At 40.7% G+C, this 12,545-nt stretch overlaps 1 protein-coding gene across 1 annotated transcript in view; it reads left to right on the top strand.

Moving 5' to 3' along the window:
* PTPN4 (protein tyrosine phosphatase non-receptor type 4) overlaps positions 1 to 12,545 on the top strand; it is a 204,525-nt gene that overhangs the window by 62,263 nt on the left and 129,717 nt on the right. Inside the window, 1 exon segment of the mRNA XM_032795835.2 lies at positions 5,514 to 5,621. Within this exon segment, the coding sequence (XP_032651726.1) occupies positions 5,514 to 5,621 (108 nt within the window).

Raw genomic sequence — 12,545 nt, 5'->3', positions numbered from 1 at the left:
CCCTGGTGTTTCTCAGGAAAATTTTGGTGGGATGCCAAAAGAATAATTAATCTCAAGCATTCTAAGGAAGAACTGACGCCGCCTCCACAGCAGAAGCACCATGCAGTATTGAGAATGTATGAAAAGTACTGGAACAGATGTAGCAGGCTGGACTCCCCCATGCACCCTTTTGAAACTAACACACTGCTTCAGTGGCTGTCTACACGCCAAGGTCATCACATGGGGCAGGAGCTTTCCCAGTTCCCAGAATAGAAGAGAGCGAGAGACAGAGGGCAGGCCAGACCAGGCAGGGCTCTTCTCCCACGTATACCCAATGGCACATCTGTTGTCTGGAATAACAGCCTTCTCCTGCCACCTGTTGATATAATTACTCTTGTGGTTCAAGTGTTGAAGGTCTGTCACCATTGCTGAGGGTTCAGAGTATAAAATAAAATACAATATTGTACTACTTCCCATTTTCAAATGTATTAAAATTCAATACAAATTGCATACATAGGCATGCAACTTGTTTCTGACAAATTCCCTTCCATCAATGTCAGTCGGTTTAAATAATAATAATTCTACAGACCTTGTATCTTGGGAATCTCTAGCTATGAGTGGCTAGGATCACATCAGAATCCTAAAAAATGAAGTTTGCTCCATGTATAATGTAACCATTGAGTGTGATACTATTGAAAATTACAGTTCAGACCTTTTACTGAAAAATCTTCAGCTTCATCTGGATTACTATCAAGATTACTATCCACAATGTTTAAGACCTGGTTAAATGGAGGTCTGTTTCTGCCGGATATTTATCTTTCTCTCTTACTAAGTTCAAGGCATTGTGTTCACAGTAATTGATGCCCAGCAGTTCCATCTTCTTCATATTACAACTTTTCCACTATTTATTATGTTAATTTACTGTCCCTATGTTTTACTCCTACTACTCTACGTTCAAGAGTGCATACTGTCAAAATCCTTCCTCTGTTCATTACATAGCACCTGACATTGAAACAACACAACACTCTGTACTAATAATTTGAACCTAACGAACAAGTTCTGAACTTTTAATGTTCATTGTGTAGATGATATGCTCACAAAATTAATTTTTGAGCTTCCTCTATGTCAAAGAATAATATCAACTCTTTGGTTTACATTCTGCCTATTACCAAATCCGTTTACAGAATATACAGGCAAGTCTTATCTTAGGCAGGAGTTCAGTTCCGTGGTTATCGTTAAAGCGAAAATCGTGTATAGTTGAAATTATATCCCCAAGCCCTTTAAACCCCGCCTGCAGCTCCGGCGGCCGGGCTGGGGGGGCATTTAAAGAGCTCCCCCAAGCTCCCCACCGCCCTTTAAATGCCCCCGGCCCGGCCACTGGAGCTGCGGACAGGGTTTAAAGGGCTCCACCAGGCTTCCTGTCGCAGTGGGGAGCCTGGTGGAGCCCTTTAAATGCCCTCCCCACTCCAGCCCGGCCGCCGGAGCTGCGGGCAGGGTTTGAAGGGCTCCACTGGGCTTCCTGCCACGGCAGGGAGCCCAGTGGAACCCTTTAAATTTCTCCCCCCGGCCCCCACCGCCAAAGCTGCGGGCGGGATTTAAAGGGCTCCGCTGGGCTTTTCCTACTGCAGTGGGGAGCCCGGAGGAGCCCTTTAAATCCCGCCCACAGCTTTGGCAGCCGGGCTGGGGTTGGCATTTAAAGGTCCTGGAGCTCCACAGTGGCTGGAGCCTCGGGCCCTTTAGTTCGCCACAGGGGCTACCAGCCACCTCTGCAGCTGGGAGCCCCCTGGGTGATTTAAAGGCCCTGGGACTTCAGCCACAGCTGGTGCCCCAGGACCTTTAAATCTTGAGGCCATGCCCCCTGCTTGAGGCCACCTCCCCCACTCCAGCCCTACGCATAAAGTTGAAATCGCGCATGTTAAATGTGCGTAAGTTGCGAAAGAACTGTATATTCAGTCAAACAGCAGAAATTAACTTGGCAGCTTTAGGCAGCATAAATTATTAACTATTTTTTGTGACAGTTGCTATTATTGGCTCTAAAAATATGCATTTTGTGACAGTTGCTAAATTGGCTCTACAGCTGTCTTGAGAAATATGTGAAGAGCATTAAAAATACTAAGATTAAAGCCTTCCTTAATTTGTGATATTGAGGAAATTGTGGATTCCACAATATTAGGTTTCCACTGCAGTTTTACCAGTGGGAGCCCAAGCCGCCCCAGCAGGAACGACTGGTCTCAGCTCGGGGTTTCCAGTAGTGGGAGCCCTCATTCTCAGCCCCAAGCTGCTGACAGCGAGAGCTCCCGTTCTTAGCTCCAGGCTCCTGCTCTCAGCACCAAGCTGCCCACAGCAGGAGCCCATGCTCAGCTCCAGGTTGCTGTTTTCTTCAGCCCTGGGCTGCTGACAATGGAAAAGCATGGAAAAGTAATAATGGACCTTATTTATTGCAAATAATAAGGTCCATTATTACTTTTCCATTATTTTCCATGGCTTGCCCACAACTGAGCCACAATTTTTTGACAATCATCCCATGATTAAAGTAGGGCCTTAATTAAGATGTAATTTGAAAATTAGGTTAGGATTTGGTAAAATGTCAGACTGACATCTTCATTAGCTGTTTACTCCAAAGTAAAATCTTAGTGTGTTGGATTTCAGTAAAAATCTGTGTAGCTGAATTATTGATGCTACAAAGCCATCTCAGGAAACAGTAACTTGGATGACTCTTTTTCTCCTGGAAACTTTTACAAGATTTGATCTTTTCTGGTACATAAATAATACTGTAGCTACATCCGTATTTACAGTGCTATATTTATGTACTTTCTGTCTTGTTCTTCCCTCCCCCTTTCTTACTGTCCTATCAAATAGCAATAGTATACAGAGATAGGAATATGTGGCATAATTGCCATGTATGTACAGTGAGTTAATATCTATTGTCTTTTGCTTGTGTATGTGACATTTTTAATCCTTTGCGTTCAGAATTATTTTTAATTGACTGTTTAACTACATGTGCCTACTGATTTCTTAATATTTAACAAAAGACCAGTTTTCATTTTTTTCAGAAAAAAATACTTTGTTTTCAGAGTAAACCTGGCAATTATGACATGAAATTAATTTTCCTACACAAAGCTATAGGTGAGCTACAAAAAAATAGGGCTTATGCAATAGGAACCTTAATATATGGAGCCATAGTTATGACTCCCTAGTCAGAACACTTTTAGGCATAGGTTTTGTTAGCTGAGGAAGCAAAATTTAACTGACTTTTCAGCTGCTTAATAGTCTGTTCTTTAGGAAACTTAGAATGCTAGGCCTCCAAGTAAAAAGCTATTCTAAAAATTTATTTACTACAATGTTGGATTTTTAAAATACTTTCTATCTTCTACATTAAATTAAATTTTGGGCCTAAATTGAAAATGCTTTTAGTAACTTGTTTTCTGGCATTTATATTTTTAGGCTATTCCTGTCAGATGGTCAGCTTTACGAATCTTACTTTCCTTGCACTTTTTTCAACTCTTGTGGTGATTTTGAATGGTTATGCAGTGCTAATGCCTTTTTCTAGATATCTGGCTTTCTTTTACTTAGAACCAAAGTATCTAGTTTTGAAGCACGTTTAGGTCTTGAGAATATTTCTTTTCTTTTTTGATTTCAGAAAATTGCTGTAGTGAAAGGGATACCATAGTTAAGAAGCTATTTAACTTCAGTACATAGTCACTTGAGAAATGTTGGTTTGTTGCCACTAAATAACAAGTTGAATTCTGATAAAATAATCTTTTTCAAATCTGAACAAACTCATGAATGTATTCCTCTTTTTCCTGTGTCTCTTCCTCTCCCTGTGTCTACATTACAAACTTCTACTGGCATAGTTCTGTCGGTCAAGGAGGCAAGGAAGTGTGATCCTTGACGAACATAGCTGTGTTGACAGAAATCTGTAGAGTAGATGCAGCTATCTTCAAAACTGTGCTTTTACTGGCATAGCTTGTTTCACTCATGGAATGGGGATGGCTTTAGTATTCTGATAACAAGTGCAGCTTTGCTGGTGTAGCTGTGTCCACGCTAGGAACGTTGTGCTGATATAGTATACCATATCCCTGTACCACTGTATAAAGTGCTGCTAGCATAGGCATAGAAGGGTAGAAAAACATTTTTTGAAGATGTTTCCTGTTTTTAGACTATTTGGGCTAGTCTAACACTGCAGGGCTTTGGAGCTGCGCTCCAGCTCCAGGCAAAAACTTTACAGCGCTGAAACTTGCTGCGCTTAGGGGGTGTTTTTCATATCCCCGAGCGAGAAAGTTGCAGCGCTGTAAAGTGCCAGTGTAGATAATCCCTTATTCTCCCTTTATTTACTGATTTCAAGCCAAGCATTCACATTTGCAAGTATTTGAAGGAATTATTGTAGTGTACTGGGAGTAGAGCAGCAGCCATCTTGTATTAAAGATGGAAAGGATTTTGTTTGTTAGTTTAATGTAGGTTTCTTCTCATTTGATAAAGTTTCAGCATTTGAAAGGATGTGTGGAGTTTGCTTGGTGCTGGAATAATGGAAAACACAGGTACTGTTATCTGATCAATCATCTCAAATGCCTTCTCCTAATATAGAGATTTTCCTTGAATTTTTTTCTAACATTGTGTCCTGATTAATGTTAATTATCTCTAAGGATTTTTGGAGTACTGGTTCACAACTTTCCTTGGAAGAGTGCTTATTTAAATTTAACTCAGTACAGAATAATAACTTGTTTGCTGAGGCTTGTCATAATGGATCACTGTTTGAATAACTTTGTTTAGTAACCAGTATTGTTTGTTTGGTAATATAGAATGGTGCAGTTTTTAGACTCTACCAATGCTTTGTATATCTTCTTACAGGAAAAGTGAGGCTTTGTAAAGAAAGTAATGTTCAGTCATTGGCCATAATTAAAAATTTTAGTCCTTAGTCTGTACTCTATTCAATAGGTGCTTTTACAGTGTAAATTGTCTTCGAAGACATCTTTAAGGATATTCACCATCAAGCAAAAATTCATATGGCTGTTTAAATATCTATGCAGTGTAACTCTGAAAAAAATTTTCAGTAATTGTGTTGATCTAGATCTAGAGAGTGATTTGCAAATGAAATATTAGATTAATTTATTAGGATTGAAGAATGATAGTGGAATGTTCTGAAAAGTGTTACCTGAATTCTGTCATGTCATAAAAATACGAATTTAATTTATTGCCTTATTTTATCACTTTTTAAAATCGTTTTGCTGTTTATCAAATTTATTGGTAAATGAATAGCTTTATGGAATAATTGCATGGCTACTGTACTTTCTGTTTCTGAGGGCAACAAGAAATTCCTATGTAGCCATTTTTAATTGCGGAGAAATAACTTCTGTTTGTGGCAATGAGAGAAGTATCTCATTTAAAAATTATATTGTGTTGGGAGAAATTTTGTGGATTTTGGGATGTAAATTTTATGAACACACCTAAGTAAGCTATAGGTGTGCATGCATGAAACAGTCTGTCCGTTTAAAGATTGCTTTGATTTTAAACAATATGACCTTTTCTCCTTCCAGAAAAACCATCAGGGACAAGTTTTGTTGGATATAGTGTTCAAACATCTTGATTTGACAGAGAGGGATTACTTTGGTTTACAGCTGGCTGACGATTCCACTGATAACCCAGTAAGTTGCGTCTGTTTTCTAAACTGTTTTTTTTTTTGCATGTTGTTAGAGTTTAGGGATTTTGTTTCAGTATTCAGAAAATTTGATTAATTTTTTTGGAGTTCTCATCTAATTCTTATGTCCATGACAGTTGGTATATTCAGTAGACTCAATTTTTTTAAAACAAATCTGAAATACGGCATAAATCTTCTTTGATATGCTTCAAAAAGGACTGTCTCTATTCTGTTGTTTAGATAAAGCTGTCTCATGGTTTATTCTTGTGGGTGCAAGTTTTCACCTGGTATCTCTCATACTGGAAAAGTATTTTCCCCCAAACAATTAAATTATGGTTGTACTTATTTTCCCCTCCCATCTCTGTATTTCAAAATGTGAGAATTGGGGTCAACCTTTTTTTTTTTTAAGATTGTTTGAGAGGTCTATTGAGGTTATGCCTAAACTAGTTTTGTGACTAACTCAGGTTAAAATGGGACCACAGACTTTATTCTAGACAAACCCTAAGACAACATAAAAAGTTCAGGGCTTGGGTATCTTGTAAAGAAACCAGGCCAGTTGGGGAATATAGGAGAAGATAGATATAGGAGAAGATGGCGCCCTTAATGTCAGAAGAGGTTTATTCTTTACAGTTAGCCTGTCTTCCCTGGGTGTCCTGCCCCTTTTGCTATATCTGAGAAGAAACTCCTGTATGGAAGCAGCTGATCTCCTGAAAACTCCTCTCACTTTTTTTCCTGTTAAACATAGACCTGTTTGAGGCCGCAACTGATCCTGATGCTTTTTTATAAAATAAGGACTGGGTGTGCAAAACAATGAAAGTGGAATAAATCAGAAAGTTTTCAGATTTCAGCTTACAATTTGTTATGTATATAGCACAATAAACATGCGTAGGGTCTCTTTTCTTTGCCCCTGAGTATTTTTAATCTGAGTTCAATTAACAGTTTGAGTTCATTCTGAATGATAATAAATGGTAGCGTTATGATGAGAGTTTAAATAAACATAATGTGATTGCTTGATTTGCTCTATGTGCATATTGTTCATTTATCATTTTTAATACAAATATGATCACTGTTAAATTTAAGAGTGGCATTTTAGTTTTTTTAATAAATGATTTGAGACACCTACATAGGAACAATAGTAAGATAATTTTGTATAGGAAGGTATAGTAGAATAAATGACTTCATAGAGTTAGAGAGATGCAGTGATAGAGAAGAGTGGGGGTGAGATGAGGATGTGGGAAAGGAAAAGGCAAGTAGTGTAGTTATGCCATGCTGGCACAATTAAATCAGCTGGCAGCAATGAGGTGTGGAGTGAACTAATCAAATGGCCATTATATGGTGAAATGTCTGCAAGTTAATTAAATGCAGTAATTAAATGGAGTGGTCTGAAGGCATTAAAAACAGGAAAAGTTTTAAAAAATAAAAAAGGCAGATGAAATGCAAACTGAGTAGCTAGATAATGTCATTACTAAAAGTTCGAGCCATAACATAAATGTAGAAGACACTGATGGCACTCCTCTGCTGTCTGCTCTTGCTCTGGGACTTAGAAAAAGTTGACTGTACTCCATCTTGAACTGTGGAGCTTTAATAATCTTCTTATGCAGTGCTGCCAGGGAGGAGAGTTTCTGCTGTGTAGAATAGCCTTTCTCTCCGTTGTTCAAAAGGTTTTAATGGATATGTGGCCTTTAATTACAATGATCACATTCGCTGTCTAGTTTAAGGAAGGTGGGGATGGTCCCAATTTCTATAGCGCACAAGGCCCAAAAGTCCTTTAATTTGACCCTACCTTAATATTATACTTGAGCTTAAATGTGGCGCTCATTCGGGCAGTGGAAGAAGAATTTCAGTTGTCTAAGCTTAGTGAAGACTTAAACAGGATCCTAAGGCTTCAGGCTGCTTTGCCAAAAGGGTGGAGACACTTTCCAATGGAATGGGATGGTAATATTCCAACAAGTCCTTCAGAGTACTCTCTTGCTCCAACTGGGGTCACTTCAGTCTTATTTGGGTTGGGTTTGAATTAGGTGTTCATTCAGGTGATGACCTGTAGGCATTGTGACATATATATGATGTCGATTGTTGTACCTGGATAACAAAATGTACATCTGGGCATTATCAACATACTGATGACAGCAGAGTTTGTGGCACCTCTGAAATTCTCCAAGTGGTCTCATGTAGATATTTGAGGTGGAAGGACAGAATAGATCCATGTGGGCCTCTACAGGTGAGAAACTTTTAAGAAGAGGGCCAGTTGCTATCATCGCACTCTGGGTCCTGGTAAAGAGTAATGACAGAAGTCTTTGTAGTACTGTACCATCTTCTCTAGCTATGTCATATAAGTGGGTCAGCAGCATTTATGGTTAACTTTGTCAAAAAACCTGCAGAGAGATTGAGTAGTTACAGGTTTGGAGTGAAAGTGTTAATGCTTATGGTCATCAAGTGAAAACTGAAATGAGTACGTGACTCATTTTTGTTAGATCACTATCCACTGAATTGCATGATTGTCTTAGCTGGGGTACAAGGTAATTTCCATATTATTTGGCTACCAGTTAAAAAAAAATTGTTTTTAGATTGTGTATATACATATAAGGTCATTTTTTTAATTCTAGTCCACAACTGTACACATCTCCGAATCCATTATATGTTGAGTGTAGTCCAATATCTAGCAAGGAGAGTCAGTTTATTGCTGTAAAACAGGGGTTGGCAACTTTTGGCACATGTGCCAAACGTGGCACGCAAGCCAATTTTTAATGGCACGCAGGGCGGGCTGAGCAGCTCAGCCCGCCACCGCTCTGGCGCTTTCTGCCGCCGGCTCCTACCAGCTGGGGCCCTCTGCCAGTCTCACTCAGCACCCACTGCTGGCCTGGGGGAAGGAACCCCAGGCTGGCAGGGGGCTGAGACCCTAGCTGGCAGGAGCCCGCGGCCGAAACCCCAGAGCGGCAGCAGGCTGAGCCACTCCGCCTGTGGCCGCTCTGGGAATCCCGCTGCTGGCTCCTTGCCAGCCGGGGTCCCCCCTGCGGCAGCCCCACTCAGCCCCCACTGCCAGCCTGGGGGAAAGAACCCCAGGGTGGCAGGGGGTTGAGACCCCAGCTGGCAGGAGCCTGCAGCTGAAACCCGAGAGCCGCGGCAGGCTGAACCGCTCAGCCTGCAGCTGCTCTGGGATTCCCTCTGCTGGTCACTTGCCAACTGGGGTCCCCCCACCACAGCCCCACTTACCTTGCTCAGGCGCCCTTCCAGACAGGGTCCAGGCCTGCGGCCCTGCTCAGCCCTACCGGGGCCAGCTCACTCACCTCAGCTGCCAATCAGGGGTTTCAGTTGCTGACCTCCTGCCAGCCCAGTCTAGATCTCCAGCCCTGCTCAGCCTGCTTTCTGGCCTGGAGTCCCTGCAGGCCACCCTAGGCTCTTCTCCTGGCCTTGGATCACTGCTCTGCAGCCTCACTGCTGTGGCCCACTGTTCCCAGTCTGGGACAGTGAGGGTTGCACACAAGGGAAGAGGGGGTGCAGCTCAGCATCCCCATCTTAAAATTGCTTATTTCAGACCGCACTGCATTTGACCTTGTGCCTGTCTTCTGTTGCCATTTTTTTCCCCACTGAGAGTTGAAGGGAACATTTGACAAAATGGCAGCTCCTAAGAAAGTGAAGATAGATGTCCGATCATTTCAGCTTGCTTGGACAGACACATTTGGGTTTATTGAAAAGAAGGACCGTGCTATTTGTGCTTTCTGTTATGAAAGTGTTGTTTGTCGCATGTCAAGTGTTTGACATTTTGAAACGAAGCACGAGAAAACTTTTCTTGATGAAGCAGATAAGACTGAATCAATCAAAAAGGCAAGTAGCCGCCTATGAAAAGCAAAGTAGTGTTTTTAAAAGCTTAAGTGTAAGTAAAAATCAAGCTACAGAAGGAAGTTACAAGATTGCACAGTGCATTGCAAAAAACAGAAAGCTGTTTACAGATGGGGAATATATAAAAAGTTTTTTTTCAGCAGTTCGGAGATTTTGTTCAGTGATTTGCCAGATAAAGATACAATCATATCTAGAATAAAAGAACTCCCCATCTCTGCCAGAACAGTTGAGAGACGCATAAGTGAAATGGTAGAAAACATTAAGGAAAAGCAGATGACTGCATTGAAAGACACAGCAGTGTTGCAGTTGATGAGAGTGTGGATATAAACGACGATCCGTGTTTGGCAGTTGTTGCAAGATACTGTGCTTCCGATGAAATCCAAGAGGAACTTTGTTGCCTAAAACCCCTTCATGGCACAACAAAGGGGGAAGATATACTGGAAAGTTTTGTAAACCATTTTGAAGAACGAGGAGTTGATATCAGAAAAATATTTTGTGTGACAACAGATGGTGCTCCTGCCATGGTCGGAAAACAGAAGGGATTTGTAAAGTTACTTGAAGATCAAATTGGCCATCCAACAGTCAAATTTCACTGTATCATCCATCAAGAAAACCTGTGTGCTAAAATGTCTAATTCAGAGCTTAATAATGTGCGAATTGTGAATTTCCTTGTTGCTTGATCTGCTTTGACTCTCAAACAGTTTCAAGCACTGCTAGAAGAGATGGACAGTGCTTATAACGACATCTCGCATCACAGCAACATTCTGTGACTAAGTCATGGCAAGGTTTTGGTGCACTTTGTAAACTGTTCTGATGCAATCAAGGCCTTTTTGTTGGAAAAGAACAAAACTACCCTGAACTGGATGATGACAAATAGCTGTGTAAGCTCATGTTTCTAACTGATATCTCCGCTTACCTAAATGAAGTCAACCTGTGTCTCCAGGGTGCAGGGCAAACAGTTCTGGATCTTTATGAAGCCTGGAAAACATTTGTTGTGAAACTAGCAGTATTTTCCAGGGATATTCAAATTTCTACTTTTTGCTACTTCCAACTCATAAAATAGCTATCGACACGTTGCACTGTCGATGTCCGATGAGATTGGAAAGTACATGCAAGAACTGGAATCAGAATTTTCTGACTGATTTCAAGATATCCAGAGATTTGGCCCAATGCTTTCTTTTTTAATTAAACCTGAAAAGTTCAACGACAGTGACTTGGATTTGTCTGTGTTTCAGTGGATGAGTGTTGAAGATATCATTACTCATTCAGTTAAAAAGCTCAGAATTATGGACATCAAAGTTTGTGGATCTGCAGAGTGCACTTGAAACTAATGAGAGAGATCGTGGGGCCTCTACTGTGACCTGCTGGACGTCCTTGCCAATGAAATTTAACTGTTTTGAAGAAAATTGCGTTTGCAGTGCTTTCAGCATTTGGATCCACATACCTGTGTGAACAGGTATTTTCACACATGAAATCTGTCCTCTGTCCCTCTTGGAGCCGGTTAACAAGTGATCACTCAGAAGCCTGTGTGCAGCTTAAAGTATCCAAATACATGCCACACATTGGAAAACTCAGCAAGCAAAAGTTAGGGCAAGGATCACACTAAACTGATAAGATCTGCATTTTAATTTAAATTTTAAATAAAGCTTCTGAAACATTTTGAAAACCTTGTTTACTTTACATATAACAGTAGTTTGGTTATATAGTATAGACATATAGAGAGACCTTCTAAAAAACGTTAAAATGTATTACCGGCACGCGAAGCCTTAAATTAGAATGTATAAATAAGACTCGGCACACCACGGCTGAAAGGTTGCCGACCCCTGCTCTAAAACAATGAATAAAAGACTTTTCTGAGCATGAGTGTTTCTAATCGTTGTTTACATGCCTTAACTGGCAGTGAGTTCCAACCTTAGGTACATCAAAATCAAAGTTAGAAATATACTAATTGATGGATCTAATGATAACTTTCAGTTATCTCTTTTATTATTGCTGTTCTGTTATGGTTAGAATGTTTGTGCAAGAATTTTCATTGTAGTTAACTGTTTGCAATGACCTAGAAGAACTTCATGATACTGTACCATGTGGAAGGCACTACAGGCACAAAGTAACGTATAATATGACTAAAACTTTGACAGTATAATTTTGAGTTAATTGGGACAGTTTAAGGCAGGGATGTCAAACATGTGGCCTGCAGGCCTTTCCAACCTTTTCTTCTGTCTAGCAACTCCCTCTATGGTTTACAAAAGTTATCCAACCCATGTCAGAGCATCTGAGAGGAAGCCAGGATTGGGAGGAATATTATACCTGACAGGGGACAGGTACTGAACACCTCTTCCTTCCTCTCCTCGCTTTGTACAGCTGGCAGCACTGCAATATTGCACACATGAGACTCAGATGAGGCTCTTTGACAACCTCACACACCCTTTGCCCTTGCCAGCATTGCCAAAGCTATACAAGAGTGGAGTCCATACCCCACTTCGTACTGTCACTGAGCCATGCAGCAGCAGAGAAAGATGAGGCTTCTTTTCAGCCTCCATCCTTCACATCTGCTGCTATTGCCACTGCTGCTGAGTTTACAAGATTCATGGAATCAGCTGCTTCTCTGACCCCCTCAGATGAAACATGAAGCAGAGGGAGAAACTCCCAAAGAGAAGGGGAAGAGGAGAGACTCTGCAAAGGGAAATAAGGGCAAGGGAGAGACTCCCCCAGGGGTATGAAATTCCTAAATATTGTGGGAGAGGGGGAAGGAGGGCTGGCATTAATAAACAAAATGAAACAGCAGATAGGGAAAAGTCTCAAAAAAGGTGGAAGATTGAGATGATTGCTTAGGGTGGAATGCACAGAAGGGTAAGTTAATGAGAGGAAGAAAGGTTTCATACATACCTTTATTCTAAAGAGAAAAAATAATTGTCTTTAACTGATCTTGGTTGGGGCCTCTAAATGCTACTATGAAACAAATAATACATAATTAAATGCAGTATTTAACTTAGCTAGGCACAAACTAAAATCACACAAAGTGATAAATTTGCCTCTTGTCGATGAACTTTTTATTCCCAGCACATGAACTGTAACTGAACAGGTAGTTCAGCCC

The sequence above is a fragment of the Chelonoidis abingdonii genome, chromosome 10 (assembly GCF_003597395.2).
Source record: "Chelonoidis abingdonii isolate Lonesome George chromosome 10, CheloAbing_2.0, whole genome shotgun sequence".
Classification (NCBI taxonomy): domain Eukaryota; kingdom Metazoa; phylum Chordata; order Testudines; family Testudinidae; genus Chelonoidis; species Chelonoidis abingdonii.
This window is presented reverse-complemented; position numbering and strand designations above follow the sequence as displayed.